This window comes from Micromys minutus (assembly GCF_963924665.1).
Source record: "Micromys minutus genome assembly, chromosome: 11".
Taxonomy (NCBI): Eukaryota; Metazoa; Chordata; class Mammalia; order Rodentia; family Muridae; genus Micromys; species Micromys minutus.
In genome coordinates, this window is record NC_137980.1 from 22918321 (window position 1) to 22943301 (window position 24981).

The following is a 24981-nucleotide window of genomic DNA, read 5'->3' on the forward strand; positions in this document are numbered from 1 at the left end:
TGTTTCCTTCCTGTTGGCTTTTAAGATATCAATTTAGAGACATGAACTTAAAGAAATATCCAGGGTATTTAACCATATTTGTGATGAATTTAAATACTCGCTTAAAACCTATAATATAAAAGTAAAAAATATATATACTTTCAGCCTAAGATGAGTTAACTAACAAGTTTTACAAAAGAAATATCACGAGACACAAATAAACATTAGATACAAAATTATATGACATAACTTCATTCAAACACACATAATATCCAAGTCAGAAAACTAGACTGGCTTTTCTATATCGCCAGCTTTCATAAGAGCCTTACTTGCTCTTGCCCGTATTTCAAGTTCTAGAAGCTCCAGTTACTGCGCAGAAGGCTGAACATTGGTGGAGGAACAGTCAGGGTGGCCGCTTGGGTTCCTTTGGGCTAGACTCTGCCAGTCGCAAAATCTCATTCACACCTTTTTCAATATCTCTCTCCAGGTCATCTATCTGACCAACTTCACTCTGGACTGTATTTCCTGGGACCTCTGAAGCAGCAGCAGCAGCAGCAACAGGGGCCGTGTTGACAGCAGCAGCAGCTTCTTCATTGCTTGGGTCTTCTATATCACTGTCATAAGCATCTGCATTTATACTGAGTACTTCACTGACTTCCCCTCTCCCTTGTTTGGTTCCAACCCTTCTGGTCGTTCTCTCTCAGGGATGAAGGGATCTTGCTGATTGATTAAATCAGGTGCCACTTTACAGTAATCTGTTTCCTCTTCCATATTAGTCCAAATCATTGTCACCCTCAAGAATCATCAAGTTTTTTTGTTGTTGCTTGTTTTTGTTTTTTAAGACAGGAGTTCTAATTGTTCCTGGCATAGTTTATTAATTTGTTCTACTGGACAGTTCTTCAGCACATCAGGGAGCACCTTCTGTGGCTTCTTTTCTCCTATTATACAGAAGGACTGACGCAGCATTTCTTTTGTCTGACATAGAAACTAATAGGTTTTATGAGACATTCAGAAGACCCACCCACCTTCTTCAAGATCACTGCGCTTCGTCAAGAGTAATTATTTTTCCAGACGTGGTAAAATATTCTTGGTTTCCTGCCTCAGGGAGACTGAGATGCTCCTCTGCTCTCAGCACTCCCTTCAGCGATGGTCACCACACTAGTCGCACTGCTTGCTACTCAGCAGCTGCAGCTCCATCACCCACCAGCGTTCCTGCTCAGCACAGGGACAAGATCTAGAGACACCAGCGACTCTGCTGCCTCCTAACCAGGGCCACTTCTCCTGGAAAGAACTTTTCCTGTCATGGTCCTTCTGCTGCAATCATCAGCAACAGCCTGCATTTCTGCAGTGACCCACCTTCCTCCATAGCTGCTGCTCAACCTTTTCGTCCTTGAAGAGCTCCACCATCTGGCCATGCCAGCTGGCTGTCTCTGCTTCACAAGCTGTGCCTTAAAGGTGCTGCTCACCAGTCCCAGCTCCACCTACCACCTCTGGCCTGGGCTGGGCATCATCAGATCCTCACACAGCTAAGGCAGATCAGAGAAAGGCCATGAAGCAGAGTTACTGACACCTGTAAGCTGTCTCTCCCATCGTCACCACATGCCATGCCAGAAGGCATGCACATTTTTAATAGGGTTACAAGGTTCTCTGGAGTCTTAATTCTTGAGTTCTATAGTTTGAATATTAGCCCTCTATTGGATGTAAGGTTAGTAAAGATATATTCCCAAGCTGCAAATTGTGATCTGGTCCTATTGACAGTATCTTTGCCTTACAGAAGCTTTGCAATTTTATGAGGTCCCATTTGTCAATTGTTAATCTTAGAGCCTAAGCCACTAGTGTTCTATTCAGGAAATTTTCATATATGCCAATGTGTTTGAGAGTCTTTCCCACTTTTATTAGATTCAGTGAATCTTGTTTTATGTGGAGGTCCTTGATCCACATGGACTTGAGCTTAGTACAAGGAGATAAGAATAGATTTTATTCTTATATGGATAAGAATAAATTTTATTGCTGATGCCAAGACTTACTGGCAGGAGCCTGATATGGATGCCTCCTAAGAGGCTCTGAAAGAGTCATACTGATAAAGATGAGAATGCTTGAAGCTAACCATCAACCTGAACACGGGGACCCAAATGAAGCTTCTCTTACAAGCTTGTCAATAGCTTCTATGGTATCTTACACAACTGAGACTCTCTCGTTTGCATCTATAGCTCCTGATATCTTTCCTCAGTTGTGAGTCTCGAGGGTTGCTTCCATTAGTGATTTCTTTGTTGTTTCTATTTCCATTTTTCAAACTTGGACTGCTTTGTTCAATTTCTTCACCTACTTGATTATATTTTCCAGTATTTCTTTAACATATTTATTTCTTTCTTCTTTAAGGTCTTCTACCTGTTTACCTGTGATTTCCTATATTTTTAAAGGAAGTTATTTGTATTCTCCTCAAGGTTCATCATCTTCAGAGATGAAATGGAATTTTAAGTCAGAATACTGCTTTCCAGGCATGTTAGTGTATCACGATCTTGCCGTGTTGGTAGAATTCTGTTTTAATGGTGCTTAATTGTATTGGACTCTGTAGCTTATGCACTTGGGCTTGATTCTGGTTATATCTTGTGATAACTATCCTGGGTATCTCTAAATGGAGCCAGCCTCTTTGGAGGCAATTAAAACCCTGTGACCTGGGTAAGAGCCAGTCTTTTGGGAAGCAGGCAGTACTGTCTCAGGTTAGAGTGGGATTCCTGCATCCCTGGTTAGGGCAGAACTCTTGTAGTCCTGCCAAGGGAGAACATCCTGGTAGATAGACAGGTCCTGAGATACAAGAACAGGATATGCTCCCATTGCAAATGGAGGAGCAAACTGAAAAGACTGTTCCCCTGTTAATGCAGTACTCCTGTGTTCTTTGTTACTGCAGACCTCCTGGAAGACAGGCAGGCTGTGTCCCTGGTTACAAAAGACTTCCTGGGTGTCAGAGGCTGTAGGGTGTGAGAGGTTATCAGGCCCACTGATCTGGCATCTGTGAAGATATAGGCCTAAAGGAAAACGGAGCTTCAAAGGGTGGGTAGGACTAGTGTCAGCTAGGCTCTGTGAGTGTTCTAGCTGGCATGGGTATTTGGGTGGGAGTCTCACCTATATCCTTGGTTAGTATGAACTTCCTTGGAGACAGGCAGGCTATAGGAGGTAGAAGAATTTTGGACATGATGATCTGGCCTTAGTCATAAGGAAAATACAAATGAAAGCAACTTTGATCTTCCTCCTTTCACTCATCAGAATGGCTAATATTAAGAACTCAAAAGGCAGCACATGCTGGTGATGATGTGGAGCAAGGGGTACATTCTTTCATTGCTTTTTGGAGTGAAAACGTGTACAGCTACTTTGGAAATCAATATGGCAGCTTCTCAGAAAACTAGAAATAGTTCTGTCTTCAAAGCCAGATATACCATTCCTGGCTATATACCCAAAAGATACCTCACCACAACACAAGAACACACGCTCCTCTATGTTTATAGCAGCCTTATTTGTAATAGCCAGAAGTTGGAGACAATGCACATGTCCCTCAACCATGGAATCTGTATAGAAAATGTGGATCATTTACACAGTGAAATATAGTTAACTCTTAAAAATGAGAATGTCATAAATTTTGCAGTCAAAATGATGAAACTAGAAAATATCATTTTCAATTAGGTAACTTAAATCCAAAAGGATATGGATGGTATATATTCATTGATAAGTGGATATTAACAAAAAAAACAGAATACCCAGGATACAGCCATTAGACCATAAGAAGTTTAACTAGAATGTAGTTTTAAATAAGAAAGCTTCAATCTCTCTGTGATGATTATTATATGCTTGTCCAAGAAAGTTGTAGGTTTATGCTAAGGTGATATGCAATTGGACTGTAAAAAGGTAGGTAAGGAAAAGGCTAGGAAATGGAAGAGGAGGGAGAATGAGGGGGAGATTCCAGGAGGAATGGGGATGGAGGCAGATGTTTATGTTTTTCTAAGTGTGTCTCTTCGTTATACATGTATATATATATATATATATATATATATATATATATATATATGGTTGTTATTATTTCTAAGGATTTCTTTGGGTCATTTTATCTCATATAAATGGGCAGTTTATATCATTCTTTATTGGTTGTAAGTTTATTGTGTAGAGAGTTTGTGGGTTGAGAATATAACATCTAAACCTCCTTGATAAAATAATGGTTGTGAGTTTTATTCCTACTGGGTGATAAAGGAAAGTGAGTGAAATCAACACACTGGGGAACCCATATGCCATCTGGGACAGAAGCATCAGGTGCGGTGGGTATGATCCATTTTTGAGTTCATAGAGGTGGTTTGGAGCACCCAGCTAGAGATGCCCATAGTGCCATATGTCCCTGAGGGAGCCAGCACTGGAGAGGATTTACTCCTTTTTTAAATAAAAGATACTCTGTATTTCCATTTGAAAAGTAATCTCCTTCCGCCACCCTTATCCCATCTCCAATCCCACTCCTTTGTCTTCACAAAGGTGCACTCCCTTCTAATCACCCTCTGCAGCCCAGTGCCTTAGCATTCCCTTACACTGGAAAGAAATGTGAACTCCATGAACCAAAGGCCTCTTCTTACACTGATGCCAGACATTGCTATCTTCAGCTAAATATGCAACTGGAGCCATAGGTTTCTCAATGTGTGCTCAATGGTTGGTGTTTTAGTCCATGAGAGTTTTGGAGGGTTTGGTTGGTTAATAATGTTATTATTCCCATGAGGTTGGAATCCCTTTCAACTGCTTCAATTCTTTATTTAGCACCTTCATTGGGTTTGCATGTTCAGTCTGATGTTTAGCTGCAAACATGCTCAGGTGTATCTGTATGACTATCGCAGAGCCCCTGAGGAAGCATCTCTATCTGGTTCCAGCAAATAAATACATGTGAGATCAGCTATAGTTCTTGGGTTTAGTGGCTGTATATGGGGTGGATCTCTAGATTAGGAAACCTCTGAATGATTTTTTTGTTCAATCTTTGTTCCTGTGATTGTTTTGTTCTCCCTTCTAAAAAGAACTGAGGCATTCCCATTTTAGCCTTCCTTCTTTTTGAGCTTCATAAGGTCTATAAATTGTTTTTTGGATATTCAGAGCTTTCTGGGGCAAGTATCTGCTTATCATAAAGTGCATACCATGTTTCTTCTTTTGTGACTGGGTTACCTCACTCAAGATGATAGTCTCTAGTTCTATCCTTTTGCCTAGGAATTTCATGAAGTCATTGCTTCTAATAGCTGAGTAATACTCCATTGTGTAAAATTAACAAAGTTCCAGTATCCTTTCATCTATTGAAGGACATCTGGGTTCTTTCCAGTTTCTGTCTATTATAAAAAGGCTGCTATACACATGATGGAACATGTGTCCTTGTTATGTGTTGGAACATCTTTGGGGTATATTCCCAGGAATTGAACAGCTGTGTCTTCAGGTTGTACTATGTCCAATTTTCTGAGGAACTGCCAGATTAATTTTCAGAGTGGTTGTACCAGCTTACAACCCCACCAACAGTGGAGGAATTTTTCTCTTTCTCCACATCCTCAACAACATCTGTTGTCACCTGAGTTTTTGATCTTGTCCATTCTGCTTGGTGTGAGGTGGAAATCAAGGTTGTTTTGATTTGCACATCCTAGATGACTAGGGATGTTGAACATTTTTTAGAAGCTGCTTCTATGTTTCTAAGAAAACATATAGGCAGGTTCTATCTGTAGACTGTGAGTCTCCTACTGTGAGAAGTCAGGGTAACACAGTGAGAAATTAAAAGATGTTTGATTCATTGACAGAATTGTTTAGAAAATATATTAAGAAGTTGATCAGTTTGTGTTAAAGGTGGTATACAGATTTAATGCTCAAGTCTAATTTGTTTTTCTACTTAGAAGGAAAGAGTACCGAGATTACCTGATCATGTTGAGATTTCCCCCCATAGTTCTGAATTAGATAAGGAAAATTAATCAGTGACTACAAGGGAGAGAGAGAAAATAGTAATTTTAAAAGTTAAAAAGTTATTGTATATACAAGTATGTACATCAGGCAGAGTGAATGCAGACATATATTAGGGAAATTATTAATAAATAAAGATCAGACACTCCAGATTGAGAGCTAGACAGATCAAAATATTTTGAGCTAAGGACCTGGTTATACAAGTTGCTTATTTATTGTTTTGATACTGAGAGTAAATTAGTTTGTTTTGTGAATTAATCTGCTAAGCCCACATGGCTCCTCAGATGCCAGCTAGTGAGTATTTGTGATTATCTTAAAATTACCACAAGAAGCTCATAATTTCTTAACATGGAATCTATTGGGAAATTGAGTTGATTTCTTGACATGACAGATTATTAGAGGCCTAAGAATAAAATCATTCAGTTTTTTTAGTTTATACATTTGTTTTATATTGTTTTAAATTTCAAACTGGGTGTGATATTGAGTTTTGTGGTTATATTATTTCTCTGGGAGAGAATACAAAATACAAAATATTCTAGTTGCCAACTAAGGGACACGCTACTTTGGGTGGAAGGTTTTGTCTTTGCTTTTTAAAAAGTATGATTCGGGTTTACATGAATTCTGGATTTATATAGATCATATTTGAAACTAAATTCAAGAAATCATACAAAATATATTTCGATACTAAAATGTTTTCTGTTGAGTTTTAGATTTATTTCAGAATGTGCAGCTATGGTGAAGTGTGGGTTTGTAGGAGCAAAGTTGGTTATCTGAGAGGTCGAGTTCGGTCGAAGCCCCGAGGATGGGTAACTGTCAACTGGCAAGTGCTTTCTGAACTCCTGATTAAAAATCCACTTTGCCTGGATGCACCACAATGGGGCAGATGTACAAGGCTCTAGACAAGCCCCAAACCCGACCTCCATGGGAGAGAGTGATGTAGACCTAGCCAAATCAGCCACTAACTAAGTCCTTCCCCTTCACACACACACACACGCACATGAACACGCACGCACGCATGTACGTACATAGCTTTAGAAAAACAACTATGGCCAGCCTTAGAGGCAAACACATGTGAATCCGGTGGTTGGATCCCAGGCTGTTTAAAAAGAACAGAACAAAGGAAAGAGGCACAGGAAAATAAAGACACACATTGAAACTTTCTCCTCTGTCCTGGCTCCTTTGTGGTCCAGACTCCTTTGTCCTCTGTGAATGTTATACCCCAGAGCCTTATCGCAGGCTCTGCACTTTTCTAAGAGTCAGTTTATGGCCCTGACCAGCAGGGCTATAATCTTAGCCCCAGGCTGAGCATTGTCCCACCAGAGTTCACAGGCCTGGCAGCACCCAACTGGGAGTTGCTTCCATGCCACACAGCCTGAACTCCTGTGGGCCAGGCAGAGCACGCCCTAAGCAACCTTCCCCGGGACCTGCTCTATGAAAAGCTACCTTCGTCTGGAGGAGCAGAGCGGGACCCCCTCCCCAAAACCGATATGTGCAACAGTGAAGCTTGTCATCAGAATGCTAAACTGACCTGATTTCAGACACCAGAGACAACACCAATCGTCAGTGTGGCTTTCCTTATTGAGGCTTGTCCTGGTTCTACATTCCCACTCCCTGCTTCTAAATTCTCAATACCCATATATTCATCTTGAAGAAGCTATGAAGAGTCTTTGCCCCCATTCCCTGGACTTTAGCAGGATAGACGTGGTTATTCTAAGGTTGTTTTTATCAGGAATTTAGAAATAGTCATAATAGGGAGGAATAAGTAAAATGTTATTGCCACAAAAGGGAACAAATATTAACCATGTATTACCAAATAATGAGCAATCAGAATATAATTGTATGCAATTTTACATTATTTCTACAGATATCTTTCAAAATATATACATTTATAAAAGAACACATAGATATTCCATAAAAATTAATTGAACAAAAGCCATGTCCATTTATAGATTGTAGGAAGTAGTACAAAGAACGTTTTAGAAACAAAAAATGTAAAGTAAGAACAATTAAATTACAACATAAAACACAAACTACTTATATAAAATTTAAAAATAAAGCAACAAACAGTACACTGAGAGAAAAATGACACTGAGTTCAACAAGCAATGTTCAAAAATAATAATATATGTGTTTGTATACGTATGTTGTGCTTGTAATATGAAGCTCAAACAAGATTTAGCAACTCTTATTCTGATAAAATTTATGAGACTCTTTATCTAGAGTGAATTATATGTTCACATAATTCATTGACTGTATTGTAATAAAGGTATGGTGTATGATACTATTTTCTCTACCAACATTGCTTACTGAATGAACCACATTTACTTTGTGTTAAAATGGGTTTTCATATAAAGTACAGAAGCCTTATATTTCAAGCAAAATCTAAACCCATTGTCCTTTCATATACTGTACTCTTCCTAGTATGTTATCTGATGTTAGTAACATCTTCATAACACATTGTAAAGCCACTCAAAGTCCAGCTCCTCTGTTATGGCCATCAATAATATGCAATGCTATCACTATGTGCCATGGGCAATTAACATTCATTCTTGTTTCTCTTTTCAAATTGGTTCTTTTTATTGCATCAGTAATCTATGATATTCTCAATTACTAATCAGGCAATTTTTCATTTTGCTAATATCTTAGTTTCTGTTGCTGTAACAAAACACTATGGTCAAAATGGAACAAATAAAAAACTGTTGATTTCCCTGTATTCCTTGATCACAGTTATTTGAATGAAACCAAGTCAAGAACATATGTGCAGGAGTCCAATCCATGTCCATGGAATTATGCTCATTACTAGCTTCGTGTCTACATTGTCTAAAATCTGTTTTTAATTCTTAGTACAAGTTGCCTAGAGGTGGCATTGTACACAAAGAGTAGTGTCACTTTGTATTACTCATTAATTAAGAATATGGCTTACACCCATAAACATGTCAACATGATGCAAGCCATAACTCAACAGAGATTCCCTATTGTAAAAGTTGAGGTTGGTGTAGTTAAGAACCCATTTTACACTGAGTCTTAGAAGTTTCTATTTTATTAGACAGCACTATACTGATGAGTTATTATGATTGTAGTATATTACTTAAGGTTTTGTTATAGTATTATTTTTCATAAGACAATGTAGTATGATATGTTGAGTACCATCAAACATTTTTTTAACTATTGTAGTTTCAATAATAAAGTTTATCTTTGTGCTTCTGCAGAAATTTTGAATCTGATCTAAGTAAAATAGCATAACACTTTGGGAAAAAAATACAACCAAGCAACCCTGCACTAGAAGCCAAAATGGAGAAGACCTCCACAACTACCATGAACTTTCCCCTGGTGCTGTGGTAGACAGGGAGGAAGGTGATCCACACACTGCAGAACACCAGCATGCTGAATGTTAGGAATTTGGCTTCATTGAATCTGTCAGGGAGGTTCCTAGCCAAGAAAGCCACAGCAAAGCTCCCCAGAGCCAAGGAGCCCAAGTATCCCAGGACAAGATGGAAGGCAATGACCGAGCCTTTGTTGCAAATGATGATGGTCTTCCCATGTTCAGATTGTATATCTCTGTCAATAAAGGGAGGAGATGTTACCAACCAGATGCCACAGAGAACAAGTTGGATGAGGGTACAAATGGGAATGACCAAGTTAGGTACCCCTGTTACCAACATCCCTCTCATCCGATTTCCTGGAGATGTGAGCTTGAAAGCCATGACCACAGTTATTGTTTTGGCTAACACTGTAGAAACAGCCCCTGTGAAAAAGACTGCAAATGTGGTCTGCTGGAGGATGCAGGTAGCTTGGGTGGGATTTCCAATGAAGAGCAAGGAGCAAAGAAAGCACAAGATGAGAAAAATGAGGAGGATGTAGCTAAGAATGCAGTTATTAGACCTCACAATGGGAGTATCCTTGTTCTTCACAAAGGTGACTAGTACTACAACTGTGAGGGCAGAGAAGCACAGGGTTATGCAGGCTAGAGCCATCCCCAGTGGATCTTCATAAGCCAAAAATGACACAGCCCTTTGGAGGCAGTGGGTTTGCTCAAAATTTGCATATTCATCATCTGGACACCTCACACACTGCTCCATATCTGCAGGCAAAAAAAAAAAGATAACCCCTATAACATATCATAGTTATGTTCTAGATAACTGAGTTTTTTTTATTACTCAAATAATTCTTAAAAAACTTTTGATTTTGAGTATTTATGACATTCCTTATTGCTGTAGGGACCACTGACATAAAGCTGCTCTGTATTACCCTGTGTTTGGTGATAGAAAAACATACCATCTTAGAGAATGGAGGGGAAAAATACTTATTAATTATATAAAAAAGAAACATACTTTTTAAAGTGCATTGTATACAATAATATGTATGAAATTATATTATTTAATTCCTTTATCTTTAAACTATCACAGATCTCTGCAGTGTGCTGGTGTAGTTCTCAATAATAAAATGCATTATGCATTTTGTTGGCCTTGATTGTTTTGCCCTTTGTCAATATCTTCACATTGCTAAAAAACTTAAAAGGATCAATGTAAATATTCTTTGCATAATGCAATATTTCTTAGATGAGCTGTGATTGCCGTAGAGCACTATCACATTGTTGGGTGCATTCCTGAAATCTTTACTTATGATCTAATTCACAGACAGCAAATATTTCATCCTTAATGACATCTAAGCTCTTAAAGTATATTTCATCAAATGACAAATGTTACACTGAGCATCTGGATTTTGTAGGGACCAAGCTGGATGATGATGCCAGAGAAACATTTTATATGGATTATGTAGTCAAGTTATTTTGTTCAAATAAGCAAGGAAGATTAAACATATACGTAGTCTGTGTGTAGAATTTATTGTGAAAAAATGCTTAGAGAAGTCCACTTCTCACTCTCCCATCTTCATGACACTTATTGAGCATGAACTATAAAGTTCATCTTCTCATCTTCATCCATCTTTTATGCTTGCATAGGCTCTGAAACAAGCCAAGCTACTCTGAACATCCAGCTATTCCTAAAGGACTTTTATTCTCCCCCTTCCCACCTCTCCACGTGTCTTCATCAGACTATGAATCCTAAACATTACATGCAAGCTTCCCAACTCCCACCAATAATCACTACTTGCTGAGTCTCTGGAGCAATCCAATCTGCCCCAAAAAGTCGGCTACTGCAAGTAGTAACATCCATTCTTCTGCTACCATTCTTTGTCCACTTTCAATAAATCTGTAGCTCTCAGCCAAACAGACGTGTGCATCCTGAATCATATATGCCTGTAGGTCAAAGAATATATTCCCCAAAGGCCTCCCAAACTAAGACCATACATATTAACTCTCCCAATACCTACTACAATAAGAATATTCAATGACCAAACACATATTGATTGCTAAAGGTCCTTCAAAGAACAGAATCAACAAAAGCCACCATAATATTCCTTCAGAGCACAGCTATTCTTCTACAGAAAGCACAGGATATTCTATTACAACTGAAGCACAAGAAAATGATCATAAATCCAGTCTTACAAAGATATGAGGTTGAGTCTCTGGCAGTGCTCTTGCAGGCCTCAGTTGGAGATGTTGTACCTAATCCTGTAGAGACTTAAGGGCTCAGGGAAGGAGGAGGCTGGAAAGTAGAAGGGGAGCACCCTCTTAGAGACAAATGGGAAGGCAAATGGGATGGAGAACTGTGGGAGGAGGCATTGGGCATAGGGCAATATCTAAATTGTAAATAAATAACATAATTAATAAAACAGAAATAAAATGTGTACATTATTAAATGGACTATTACTCATCTATAAATATGAAATAACTAAATTTGTATGTAAATTAATAAAATTAGAAAATAGAGGAAAGGAAAAAAAATTCCTGTGAAAAGAACAGGAAAATACAATCTAACAGGTAGAGGTATTTATGAGAAAAAATGGTTGTCTGGAGCTGTTCTGGTGCCAGAGCACTCTGTACACAGACCCTGTGGGGAGAGAGCCAGTCTCAAAGAAGCACTGACACATGTGAGAGCTCAGGTGAGACCACCACCACTGCTCAAATTCCTGGCCCATTAGGAGCCCACAGGAAATCCTCAGGACACAGGAATCAAGGAGCAGTTTGGGACAGGATCCTTTCTATTTCTGCCTGTGCCTGGAGCTGATCTAGTGACAGAGCACTCTGTACATATCCAGCTGGAAGAGAGCTAACCTCAAAGGAACACTGACACATTTGAGAGCACATTGGAGACTACCACCTCTGATCAAATTCCTGGTCAAAGAGAAACCCAAAAGGAGTCCCAAGGACACAAGAACCAAGGAGCAGTCTAGGAGAGGATCCTTCTGGTGTCTTTTTGCACCCAGAACTCTTCTGTAATAGAGTACTTTATACCCAGACCCTGCCTCTATAAAGCTGGTCACCCAGAAGTGTTTACACACCCGTGAACACAAATAAGTCCACAACTGCCATTCTGAGAGACCTGAGAATAATAGGCATAGAAGAAAGCAAAGATTTTCAAATTAAAGGACCAGTAAATATCGTCAACAAAATTATAGAAGAAAACTTTCCTAACAAAAGAGATGCTCATAAATGTACAAAAAGCCAACAGAACTCCAAACAGATTCGACCAGAAAAAAAAAAATTCTCCTGTCACATAACAGATGAACAACAACTGCACAAAATAAAGAAAGGATATTAAAAGCAATAAGGGAAAAGTTAAAGTAACCTATAAAGGCAGACCTATCAGAATTACACGCTATTTCTCAACAGAGACTATGAAATCTAGAAGATCCTGAGTAGATGTCATGTAGACCCTAAGAGAAAACAAATGCCAGCCCAGGCTACTATAGTTAGAAAAACTCACAAATACATAGATGAAGAATCCAAAATATTTCATGACCAAACCAAATTTACACAATATCTGTCAACAAATCCAGACCTACAAAATAAAATAAATAGAATATTCCAGCACAAGGGGGGAAACTACATCCTAAAATGCAAGGTGTAACCTTCTTTCAACTAAAACAAAAGAAGACAATCACACAAGCATAATTCAGCCTCTAAAAACAAAAATAACAGAAAACAACAGTTATTGATCCCTAATACTTCTGAACATGAACGGACTCAATTCAGAAATAAAACAACATAGATTAACAGACTACATTGATAATGAGGACCCAGAAATTTGCTACGTATAGGAAGCATACCTAAGGAAAAACACAGAAACTACCTCAGATTAAAAGGCTGAAAAACAATTATCAAAACAAATTTTTCCAAGAAACAAGCTGGCGTAGCCAATATAATAGCTAATAAAATCAACTTTCAACCAAAAATTCTCAAAAATATAAAGAAGGAAACTTAATACTCCTCTAAAAATCTACCAAGATAAAAATCTCAGTTCTGAATATCTATGTCCCAAATGCAAGGGAACTACGTTCATAAAAAAAAAAAAAAAAGTACTAAAGCTCAAAGCACATATTGCACCTGACAAATAATAGTGGAAGACTATTATCAAAACCCTGCTATTATCAATAGAGCGATCATGAAGAGAGATACTAATCTGAGACCCAGTAAAACTAACAGAAGTTGTGAAACAAAACATTTCATCTTATAATCAAAGAATAAAACTTCTTCTCAGAAACTCATGGTACCTTCTCCAAAATTGACCACATACTCAGTAACAAAACAGGCCTCAACTGATACAAGATTGAAATAATCATATGCATTGTATCAGATCACCAGGGATAAAGAATGCTCTTCAATTACAACAACAACAATAAAAATATATACATGAAAAGCCCATATATATATATGCTAAACAATGTTCTACTCACTAATAACTTGGTCAAAGACAAATAAAAAAATTAAATACCTTTTAAAATTTAACTTACAATGTAAAATGAAGGACAACATACACAAATAACTAGATCTTGGTTTGGATCCTGTAAATGTCTTCTGAAAGCCACCATCCAGCAGCTGACTCAGAGATATAGACACCCACAAACAAAACCAGTGGATTAACCTTGGAAACACAAAAGTTGGAGGAAGGATTGTGAGCCCCCAAACAGGTAAGAACTCCATAGGAAGTCCAAGAGAGTCAACTAAACTAAACCTTAAGAGTTCTCACAGGCAGAACCACCATCCAAAGAAAATACAAGGGGAGGACATAGACATCCCTGCACATAAACATATATGTGCAGCTTGGTCTTCATGTTTTGTCCCAAACCACTAAAACAGAGGCTATCCAAAAAGCTGTCACCTGGGTAGGAAATATGTTCTGTTAGCTGGACTGCCTTGTCAAACCCAGCAACCTAGATGTCCCTCAAAAAAAGAATGGATAAAGTAAATGTGGCCCATCTACACAATAAAACACTATTCATCTAGAAAAGCAAAGCTATCATGAATTTTGGAATGGATTTTACAAATAGATGGTTCGTGAGCTTATTATCCTGAATGGAGTAACCTAGACCTAAAAGGACATATATGGTACATATGCGCTTTTAATGTGTATATAGGCCATAAAGTACAGGATACCCATGCTATATTTCACAGAAGAAAGAACGCTGAACAGGCCCAAGCAAGGATGCTTGAGACTCACTTAGAAGGCAGAAGGGGTGAAAATGGTCATGGAAAGCATATGAAGGTAGGGAATTGGGTGGGAAAGAGGATCTGGATGAGAGTGTGGGCGTTTGTTTAGGGGGTGGAAAGCAGGATGGCCACATTGGGTGGCCATGAGAATTAAAGGAAATCTGCAACCAGTGGTTTTTGGTGGGGAATTATGGAGAATCTCCAGGAAAAACAAAAAAGACCTGAAATAAAGGAGGTGAGAAAAATCAATGCAGGTGTGCTTAGCTGTGAATCACAGCATTGGAGATATAAACACTGGGAAAACTGCCTCTCAGGGCCAGGCAGGAACCCCAATGGAGCCAGAGGAACACCAACTCACTCACCAAATGTTCAGCGCAAAATTTATCATAGAAAAAATGCAGAGGTTTGGAATGGAGCAGACTGATAAGAAGGCCACCCAATAACAAGTCCACCATCGGACACAACCTATGGGCAAACACCAATCCCTGACGCTATTAATGATAATCTGTTATGCTGGGAAACAAGAGTCTATTATGACTGTCCTCTGAAAAGATCTACACAGCAGCTGACTGAAACAGATGCAGACACCAACAGCCATTTATTGTATGGTACTTAGAAACCTTATGAAAAAGTAGGAAGACTTTCAGCTCCTTAAAGGATAGTATCTCCACAGGGAGACCAACTGATTTAACTAAACTGGATGCTTGGGACTCTTGGAGACTGAACCTCTAAAAGAATATACTCAGGCTGTGCCTAGAATTTTCAAATCTTATGTAGCAAATATGCAGCCGGGTGTCCCGGGAGTCTGGAACATCTGGAGCAGCGGTCTATTCCAAAAGCTGTTGCCTATATGTGGGATATGCAATTGCATATGTGCTGCCTTGTCTGGCCTTAGAAGGAGCTGAAGCACTTAGTCTCACATGGACTTGAAGAGCCACAATGAGGGGAATAATATAAGTAAATGGTTACAAATATTTCTTCCCCTGAAAGTTTTCTGCAAAATGAAAATCACTGGTCATAATATTGTGAGAGAAATGAGTTGTTTGTAGAAGATATTGAAGGTTATTTGCAGGGCCCAAAATTGTTGGTATCATCAAATGATTAAAATCTGAAACTCATAGATTTTAGGGCCTCCATTTCCACCTAGGAAATTTTACACTTCTAATATAAAAAGAAAAGATCCTTGAATTCCGCAGGTGTTTTTCTCATAGAAGTATGTACCTGTCTCATTGGAAACCTCATTTTCTGGGCAATGGGCACAGTCAAAGCAGCAGTCTGCTGTTTGTTGCTGATGAATTTTCCTGAGTCCAGGAGTGCATGTCACACTACACATGGAGGTGGGAACCTGAGGATATATATATGTATAATGTATGTATATATCAAGTGTATAATGACACACATATATGTATAGGTATACATTTACAAATCGGTACCTAATTTTCAAGTTTTATATGTAGTTATATAATTTTAATATATGTATGTCTATGTATATACTTAACAGATATTAATATATATATTCCTTTTATAAGTCACTTATCAATTTCAGGCACTTTATTATTTTGTGTAAGCCTCTAGTGCACTAATTGTCAAACAATATTTACTACATCTTGTAATATTAAGTATATAATGTTTGAGCTATATAGATTTTAAAAGTTTCCTTCCTAAAGTGATAAAATTCAAATAGAATATTTATGTGACATTGGTTATATCACATAATTTAAAATAAAATAATAATAATACTAAGTTGGCTGAGAAGAGAAAGTAGGGTATATCAAAAACATTCTTTGATGACTTTGAACAAAACATGTTATATAAGATTCTCATGAAATTAATAGACTATTTCTAAGTTTAAATCAAGGCTGTTAATTAAATATGCTGTACTTCATAGGCTATAACAATGTTCAAACAGAATCACAAAATTTTATGGTTTATTGCAATTATAAATTTTGATATAAATATAGTCATATATTATTCTAAATTTCATAAATGTGTTTTTATTGTGGGGTGAATAGGCATGTGAGTACATTAGAACAAGCAATCTGAAGACCTTTGACTCTTATGACCCAGATTCATAGGAAGTTATGAGTTATCAAATTTTCATGCTGCTAACTAAGGATAGGCCTTTTGCACAGAAATGCTACTCAGCTATTAAAAGTAAGGTCACCATGAATTTTCAGGCAAAAATGGCACTAGAATATATAATCCTGAGTCAGGTAACCGGGACAAAAACCACATGCATGGTATGTACTCACTGTTAAGTTAAAGTTAAGCCAAAAGTTCATAATATCCAACATACAACTCACAGACTATATGAAGTTTACAAGAAGAAAGGCTTAAGTGTGGATGCTTAATGCCTTCTTAGTAGGGAGCACAAAATAATCCTGGGAAGCAGAGGGAGGGAGGGAGGAACCTGGGAGAGACAGGAAAAGAAAATGGGGGCAGGATCAGGTATTGAGGGAGAAAAGAGAGAAGCACAGAGGCTCAGAAAAATGAATAGAAATATATAGCAGTGTGGGATGGGGGTGTAGAGAACCTGTAGAAAATACCAGATACAATGGATGCCATAGGCTGAATTTGCCAAAAGTGGGGAGATTGAACTTGAAGAGACCAGGTCCAATAGCTAGACATGTACCCCAGGTGCGGGATAGGGCCACCTATCCATATCAAAAATTTTGAGCAAAAATTTTTCCTGCCTAAAGAAATTGTGGGAACAAAAATGGAGGCTATCCAGAAACCATTCAACTTAGAATCAATTCCATGCACATACACCAAGTCCCTATAATATAGATGTCTTCTGAGAGGCTCTACCAGCTTCAGACTGAGATAGATGTAGATACTTATAGCTAACCTTTGGTCTCAGATGGGGGACCCAAGCAGAAGAGTTGGGATAAGGACTGGAGGACTTGAAGGACATTGCATCCCCATAGGAAAAACAACACAATCCACTAATCTAACACCTCAGAGCTCCCAGGCATTGAGCTACCAACCAAAGAACACATATAGGGTGGTCCATGGCCCCTGCTTCATACATAGTAAAGGACAGCCATGACTAGACTCAGTGGGAAAGAATGTGTTTATTCTTTAGCAGGTATGATTCCTCATTGAAGGTTAATATTAGAGGTGTGAAATAGGAATGGGTGGAAGGGTGGGGGAGCACCCTCTTAGAGGTGAAGGGGAGGCAGATGGATTGTGGTGCTCATAGAGTGGGGAATAGAAAAGACACAGCATTAGTAATGTAAAAGAAATAAAATAATAAAAATGGAAAATATATAATATTGTATATATTATTCTAAAAAATACGTTGTATGCATAGAAAAACTAAATTAAATATTTTATTATATGTATATATATATGTACCTAAATATGTATACATATATATTTAAATTTTATAAAACTGTTTCTGAATTGTGGGGTAAATATGCATAGGAATGCAATTGAACATAGAATCCAGAGGCCTTTGATCACTTTGACCTAGATTTACATGAAGTTATGAGTTATCAAGTTCTGTTGCTGGTAACAGAGGATGTGTCTATTGCAACAGCAGTGATTGGTTTTAACTACACAGCTATCACTTCAGTGCCTCATATTTTAAAATTACATATACTGGATGTCCCATGACAGAAAGTGGAGGCAGAAAATGTGGTTCATATACAGAATAAAATACTACTCAGTTATCAACAACGAGGGCATCCTGAGTTTTACAAGCAAATGGATTGAACTAGAAAATATCATCCAGAGTAAGGTAACTCAGACCAGAAGGACATTTATGGTATGTACTCATTAATAAGAGAATGTATTAGACAAAAAAGTACAGAATAACTGAGATACAGTCCACAGAACTCAAAAAGGTCATCGAGCAAAGGACCCAAGGGAGGAAACAGCAGTCACATTTTGGAGGAAGAAGACAGCAATCACAAAAGCAGAGTTAGAGAGAAAATTGGAAGGGAAATGTGATAGGAGGGGGAAGAGGGGAACAACATATAATCTGCTATTCAGAGGGGGAAAGGGCTGAAGCCCTGAGAGCCAACAGAAACAATGGAAACAGGAAAACTCAGATGGTAGGAATTTAGTGGGACCCTGCAAAATGTACCAGAGACCAGGGAGGTGAGAGACCTTCAATGTCTCAATGAAGGGGTCCCTAGATGAAATTAATACAGTGGGGATAGGGAACTTATAGAGCCCATATACAACAGAAAGTCAGTGCATAAAGAGAGATTGGGTTGCCATCCCACAACAAAACTCTGGCCTATAATTGTTCCTTCTGAAAGAACTGCAGGGATGGAAATGAAGAAGAGCCTGAGAAAAAAACAGTCTAGCCACAGGCTCAAACTGGGATACAGCTCAAGGGGAGGCCCCAAGATCTGACACTATTACTGAGGCCATGGAACACTCATTAAAAAGGGAGCTAACATGGCTGCCCTTCAAAAGTCCCAAGAAACAGCTGAAAGAGTCAGATGCAGATATTTGCATCCAACCAATGGACAGAAGCTGCTGACCCCTGTGGTTGATTTGGGGACTAGCTGGAAGGAAGTGAGGAGGAAGACAACTCTGTAGGAGGACCATCAGTCTCAAAGGACCATAACCTTTGAGATCTCTCAGACACCGGACAAACAATCACACAGCATTTACCATCTGATATGAGTCCTGCAACCCATATCCAGCAGAGATTTACCAGGTGGTGTTCAGTCAGAGAAGATTCACCTAACCACAAAGAAACAGGAGACCCTCAAGGAACTTAAGACCTGGTGGGGAGGGATGAAGATATCCTCCTGGAGACAAGGGGGTAGGCAGGAGGTATGAGAAGTGGAGTAGTTGGGGATGAATCAGGAGGGGAATAAAATCTAGAGTAAAGGAAAAGAATAAAAACAGGAATATGTTTTTGAAAAAAGATCAAAAAGAAAAGAATGGAAATTGTGGTGTACACACCAAAGTTCCTCCTGTGGCCCATTCCAAGTCTTCAGATATATGAAGTTTTTGGCTCTGTGGGTCACAAGGAAAATAGTTTCCTATTTTCACTTTTAATCCAAGACCTTGTGGAAAATTCCAAATGTTGAAAATGTCATACTCTGCACACTGATTTTCCCTATGATTCATGTTCACAAGTTCTCCAACTGGACTAGTAAATACCCTGGTCTTTAGCACTGAAGCAACCTAAAAGAGATGGATCATAAGATGATTATATATGCATATCAGTTAAAGCAACACAAAATTGAGATTGTCCCTAAATTTTTAATGTCTTCCAGGGAATACAGCTATATTAAAGTTATACCATGTAGGATATTAAAATGTACCTAATTGGTAATTAAAGTGCTTACCAAATAGAAAGTAACTGTATGAGTGTGTGAGTGAGTGAGTAAGAGAGAGAGAGAGAGAGAGAGAGAGACAGACAGACAGAGACAGAGACAGAGACAGAGACAGAGAGACAGAGAGACAGAGAGACAGAGAGAATGAGTGTACATAATGGGCAAAATAATTTAAGAAATTGAAGGCATGTATGTAATAATGAGTGGGCAGTCAGAATATCTGGAAGTTGTGGAAACCAATAGTGGTAATGGGTCACTTGTGCACATAGAGTTTACATGCATGAAATAAACATAAACTTAAGAAATGTGCTGTGTTGATCATTTGGGTTTTTTAAATAATGTTAATTTCAATGAATATTAATTCTTGAATCACTTCTTGAGAACACTATTCTACTTAAATCATAAGTTAAGGCATTCATGAGAAAACTTATGGCGCCTATATAAAATATTGAACTCATTGGATAAAATGTGAGAAATATTTTCACAAAACTCACTTATGTTCAAATATAAAATATTGTCTTCTATAAATTGTTATAATTGTTCAGGAAACATAAGCCAGTAAACAATCCATTAAGAAGTTTTTTGGAGTGTAGTATTCTGTCTCTTGAGAGAAGAATCTCTAACAAATGTACATGAGTTTCTAGAGGTCATTTAAAGGTCTCACTGTAAACCTCAGCATAATGAAATGTAAGAGACATTACCTGCGGACAGTCAGTGAAAACTCCTGGTTCTATGATTTTCTGAGACTCTACTTGTTGAAGAAATAGTTCATGGTATGTGTGGGCCACTGCATACACAGCATTATACAAATTGTAGCCTTCTTCACTCAGGGCCAAGTCAAAGTTGTGAAATGCTAACCATTCCAAAGTGTTGTTGAATGTAAAATGGTCCATTTTGCTATGGCTGTTCTTAGATATTGAACAATGAAAATAATTCCACAGTAGCATAGACTGAGAAATGTCTACTGGATATATAGAAGTGTTAATTGTTTGTGAAAAATTCCTAAATAAAGTAATCTCACCATTGTGGTGCGCAAAAGTGAGAGTCCCATGGAAAAAATCAAGGCTGAAATCTCTTTTATTTGTGATGACATCCCATTGTGAGGTTGTAATCCAGATTTTCTGTGCACCTAAATCTGCCCATCTTCTAAAGCTGACTTCCAGAGTAGAGTTCCTTTCACCATAAATGATGACAACCTTGGCTGATGATGTCATTATTTGTATGTCATATATCTTACTTCTTACCATGTATATCTGTTTGTTTTCTGGGATCATATTCACAAAAGCTAAACAGATTCCATGTCTTTGCATTTCTTCTCTCAAGTCAGAAAGAAACTGAATACCCTGGTCATCGTCTGAGATGACCAGTCCAATCCAGGTCCATCTAAAATGATACATCAAGGAGACCATGGAATGGGACAAACATGTGTCCTTTGTTGCTATCTGATAGACATAGGGAAACTGATCATGGTCACTTATGTGGGGATTAAATGGTCCAAAGAAAATCTAAATGATGTAAAAAGAGAATTAAACATTCCCAAAAGGAATACGATTGTTAGGAATTTTGACTTATGTACAAGTGACATTACTTACTTCTCAGATTATATTGAGGATAGTAAGATTACAGTATAAATATCATGTATCATTACTATTAGATTCTAATCTATTCCTGACAAATTTCAGTTTTGTAGAAACCAGATTTATCTATTTCCCCAATATATCTATGAACTTATTTTCTAAACATTAATAATATATGTATAAAATATAAAACACAACACACAGAAAACCATGTAAACCAATTTGTCTCCCTAGGCACCTATGAGTAGATTTAAAATTTGTTACTTCATCCAATGTCACACATCCTCACCTTTGGATTCCTAGAAAGAATTGCCAGTTTTAAAGATGTTGTCCATGATGGTCCGGTAAGATCTACTTCACATGTTGGCCATATTGCACAGTCATAATTAAGAAAATCCAAAGAAATATTTCGCCGTGAATTTAGTTCCTCTATATATCCTAATGTATCCTCACACGTACCAGAATTGATACTGAAGAAAAATGACATATTTGATAAAAGATGAGGATTCCTGTTGATCTCATCAGTTGCAAAAAACAGTACCAAAAAATACTCATATCTTCTTGCTGGTATTCTACAAGAAGTCATAGGGATGGTTGAGCAGTATGTTAGAAACATGAAAATTTCCCTAAATTGCAGCAAATTTTGTACTAAGAAATATGTAAATGCTCCCTTGCCTGAAATAAGCTTGGGAAATTATTGAAATTTAGAGATGAATGCACCCTAAGAACTCCCCTAAATAGGTCACTCTGATATAAAAATTTTTATATTTGTGAAAATGGATACATATTTGTTTTATCTCTGGATGCATTACATGGACTACATTACAGTCCTATAAACTAAGATTGCTACACAATAGTCTTCAAATTCTAATAACACTGAATCAGGCATCTTTACAATCTTGGAGTCTCCAAGTCAACTTCAGCTTCACAGCTTCTAGTTCCAATGTTTGGGATTTGAACATGACTTTATGGGTTCTTCAAAGGTCTTGTGTCATTTCTCCAGCTCTTCCCTCTGTATAACTCTAGGCTTTGATTGATTCCACTCCACAGCTGCTACTTTACTTCATAGTCATTCCTTGGTTCTGGCAATTCTGACATGAAAAACTTTTGATGCGTCCAGGCTTCCTCAATAGCATCCCATCAGCTCTCTTCATAGTGCCAAAACTCACCTTCTATAACGACCCATTTAGTCCTGGGCCATTAACTGAAGCTGCATCTTTACCAATGGCCTTCCCTTGCATCTTTTACTGCCAAACTACAGCTGTTCTCCATGACAGCTTTATATCTTTAAAACCAGTACCACCTGGGCAATTCTTACACATTACCAACCCAGCTGCAGCACAAGGGATGACCTTGGTTATATCTGGTCATCCACAGAGATATTGCTAATGCCAAGAAGTGCTTGCTGATAGGGATGACTCCTCAGAGGCTCTGCCAGAGCCATACTGATATAGATGAGGATGCTAGCTGTTAACCATCGGACTAGGCAGGAGGACAGATATCTGGGAGATAGAGAAAAAACTGAAGAAGCTGAAAGGGTCTGCAAACTCAGGGGAAGAACAATGTAAATCAACCAAACCCCCAGAGCTCTAGAGAATAACACAAACTAATGATGACATATGGAGAGACCCATGGCTCCAGCAGCGTAGGTAGCAGAAGATGGAACTGTCTGGCAACAATAGGAGGAGAAGCCATTGGTCCTGTGAAGGATGGTTTACCAAGTGAAGTGGAATGCCATGGCAAAGAGGTATGAGTGGGTTGTTTAGTGTGGAAACATCATCATGGAAGGGATAGGAGGGGGGATGTGATATTATTTGAGCAGGGAGGAAACATCATTTGAAATGGAAATATATAAAATATCTGATAAAAAAGATTAAGATATTATCCATGTTTCTATATGAGAATTTATGTAATTGGCAAGAATTATATATAATATATATATATATATAATTATATATAATATATATATATATATATATATATATATATATATATATAAAATAGGAAAAACTCTTTGAAGTCAAACATTAGATATATGTTAACTTCATTGTTATTGACAAATAATCTTTTTACAAAGAGCATACATTTTTGGCCAGTGGCCCCTGGCACATATGTAGCAGAGGACTCTCTTTTATGACCTCATTGGGAGAGCATGTGCCCAAACTTGTAGAGACCTCTGAGTGTGGATGGATGAGTAAAGAATATGAGGTGTGGGGACTATCTAGAGAGGTGAGTATGGTAGGGAGATGAGACAGTCGGGGTTGGGGAACACCCTCTCAGAGTCTCAAAGTAGGGATCTGGTAAAGAACTTTGGGAAGGGCTACCAAAAGGGTACAGAATTCTGAAAGAAAATATATAAAATTATTAAATTTTTAATGTTTGTAAAAAAGTGTAACATTATTTTCAAATGTTAATATTTATCAATAGGGTAATTAATTTAATACAAATGTATCCATATCCAAATATACAAAATAATACAATATACTACATGAGTAGATTATTAATTTTTGACTTTTTGCATATCAATTTTGATGTTATCTTTTATTTAGGTAAAAATACTTTCCTAGTTTTATTTTAGTAGATACCCAAGTTTTCTTACTTCTTTCCCAACCTTTAAGTTATGGCTGATCACTGAGAACTTTTCTCCATATGAAATATTTTCATTTGTTCCACACTCCATTAGCACATATGTTACTATTAGCTATATAAATTGGAGCACGTTATACTGAAACCAAATTAAACAGTGACACATTTGAAACTATTAAAATAATGATTGATGTGCTATACAGTTTTCAGTGGTTCCTCATGCTACAATGGAAAGAACAGGACAGAATCCCACAGTTTATATATACAGATATAGATTTATAATTTATGACATTGAAGCACAAAAATTAGACTTACCCAAAACTGAGAACATTATTGTAAAACTTTTCATCTAGAGGTACCTTGCTTGGGAAAAGAACAAAACCACAGTCACTTCGAAATTCTTCATTATCTTCATTACTCTGTATCCTCCAGAAGCAACTGGGTTCAGTCACACTCCACAAGATGAGAGAAAACATCAAGAGCAAGAAGAAAATTGTGAAAGCACACAGCTTCTTCATGGCTGCTAGGACCTAAGATGGGGCAGTTATGAAATGCGTTTCTTATGCAGACAAACATCACACACATTGACACCTATGTTTCTGTTTTAAGGGTTTTGCTGTCTGGAGATCCACTGAATTATATTCTACAATTTCTTTCCACTCATCCTGTGTCATAGTCCCTGGATATATCTGGAAATTTGTGACCTCAAGCACTACATCTGAGGTCTGAAATCTTTTGATCAAAACACTTCTGAAAACATGTTGTGAAGGTCATGTTTTTCATCCTCAGGTGCCATGATTTCATTCATATCCCATGGCAGACACTCCAGGGACCGTCTTCTCCTGAGTAGCTTGGGAAAGACTTATGTATCAACAGCCATATGTAAGAACACTATTGGCAATTATAATGAAGTTCATCAGAAGTTTCATATTAAAAAAGGAATTGAGAAAGTCATAAATGTCCCATGTTATTCAGACTTTGATTTGATACATGGAATATTATGTGTTCCATTGTCTAGTCTAGAGAAGGAC

The 24981-nt window shown here is 37.8% G+C and overlaps 1 protein-coding gene and 1 pseudogene across 2 annotated transcripts; both read right to left on the bottom strand.

Annotated features, from left to right (window-relative positions):
- Positions 1-264: 264 nt before the first annotated feature.
- LOC308427357 (caspase activity and apoptosis inhibitor 1-like) lies at positions 265-1386 on the bottom strand (annotated as a pseudogene). The gene is made up of 2 exons: positions 1336-1386; positions 265-954 (listed from the first exon to the last, which is right to left on the bottom strand). The product of its transcript is annotated as a caspase activity and apoptosis inhibitor 1-like (transcript).
- A 7723-nt stretch (positions 1387-9109) lies between these two features.
- LOC308427549 (vomeronasal type-2 receptor 116-like) lies at positions 9110-24468 on the bottom strand (the record flags this gene model as incomplete). The annotated part of the gene is made up of 6 exons (XM_080925695.1): positions 9110-10014; positions 15706-15829; positions 19411-19635; positions 20489-21292; positions 21654-21936; positions 24266-24468. The coding sequence occupies 6 exons, from the start codon at positions 24466-24468 to the stop codon at positions 9110-9112; spliced, it is 2544 nt and encodes an 847-aa protein (XP_080781821.1).
- Positions 24469-24981: the final 513 nt, after the last annotated feature.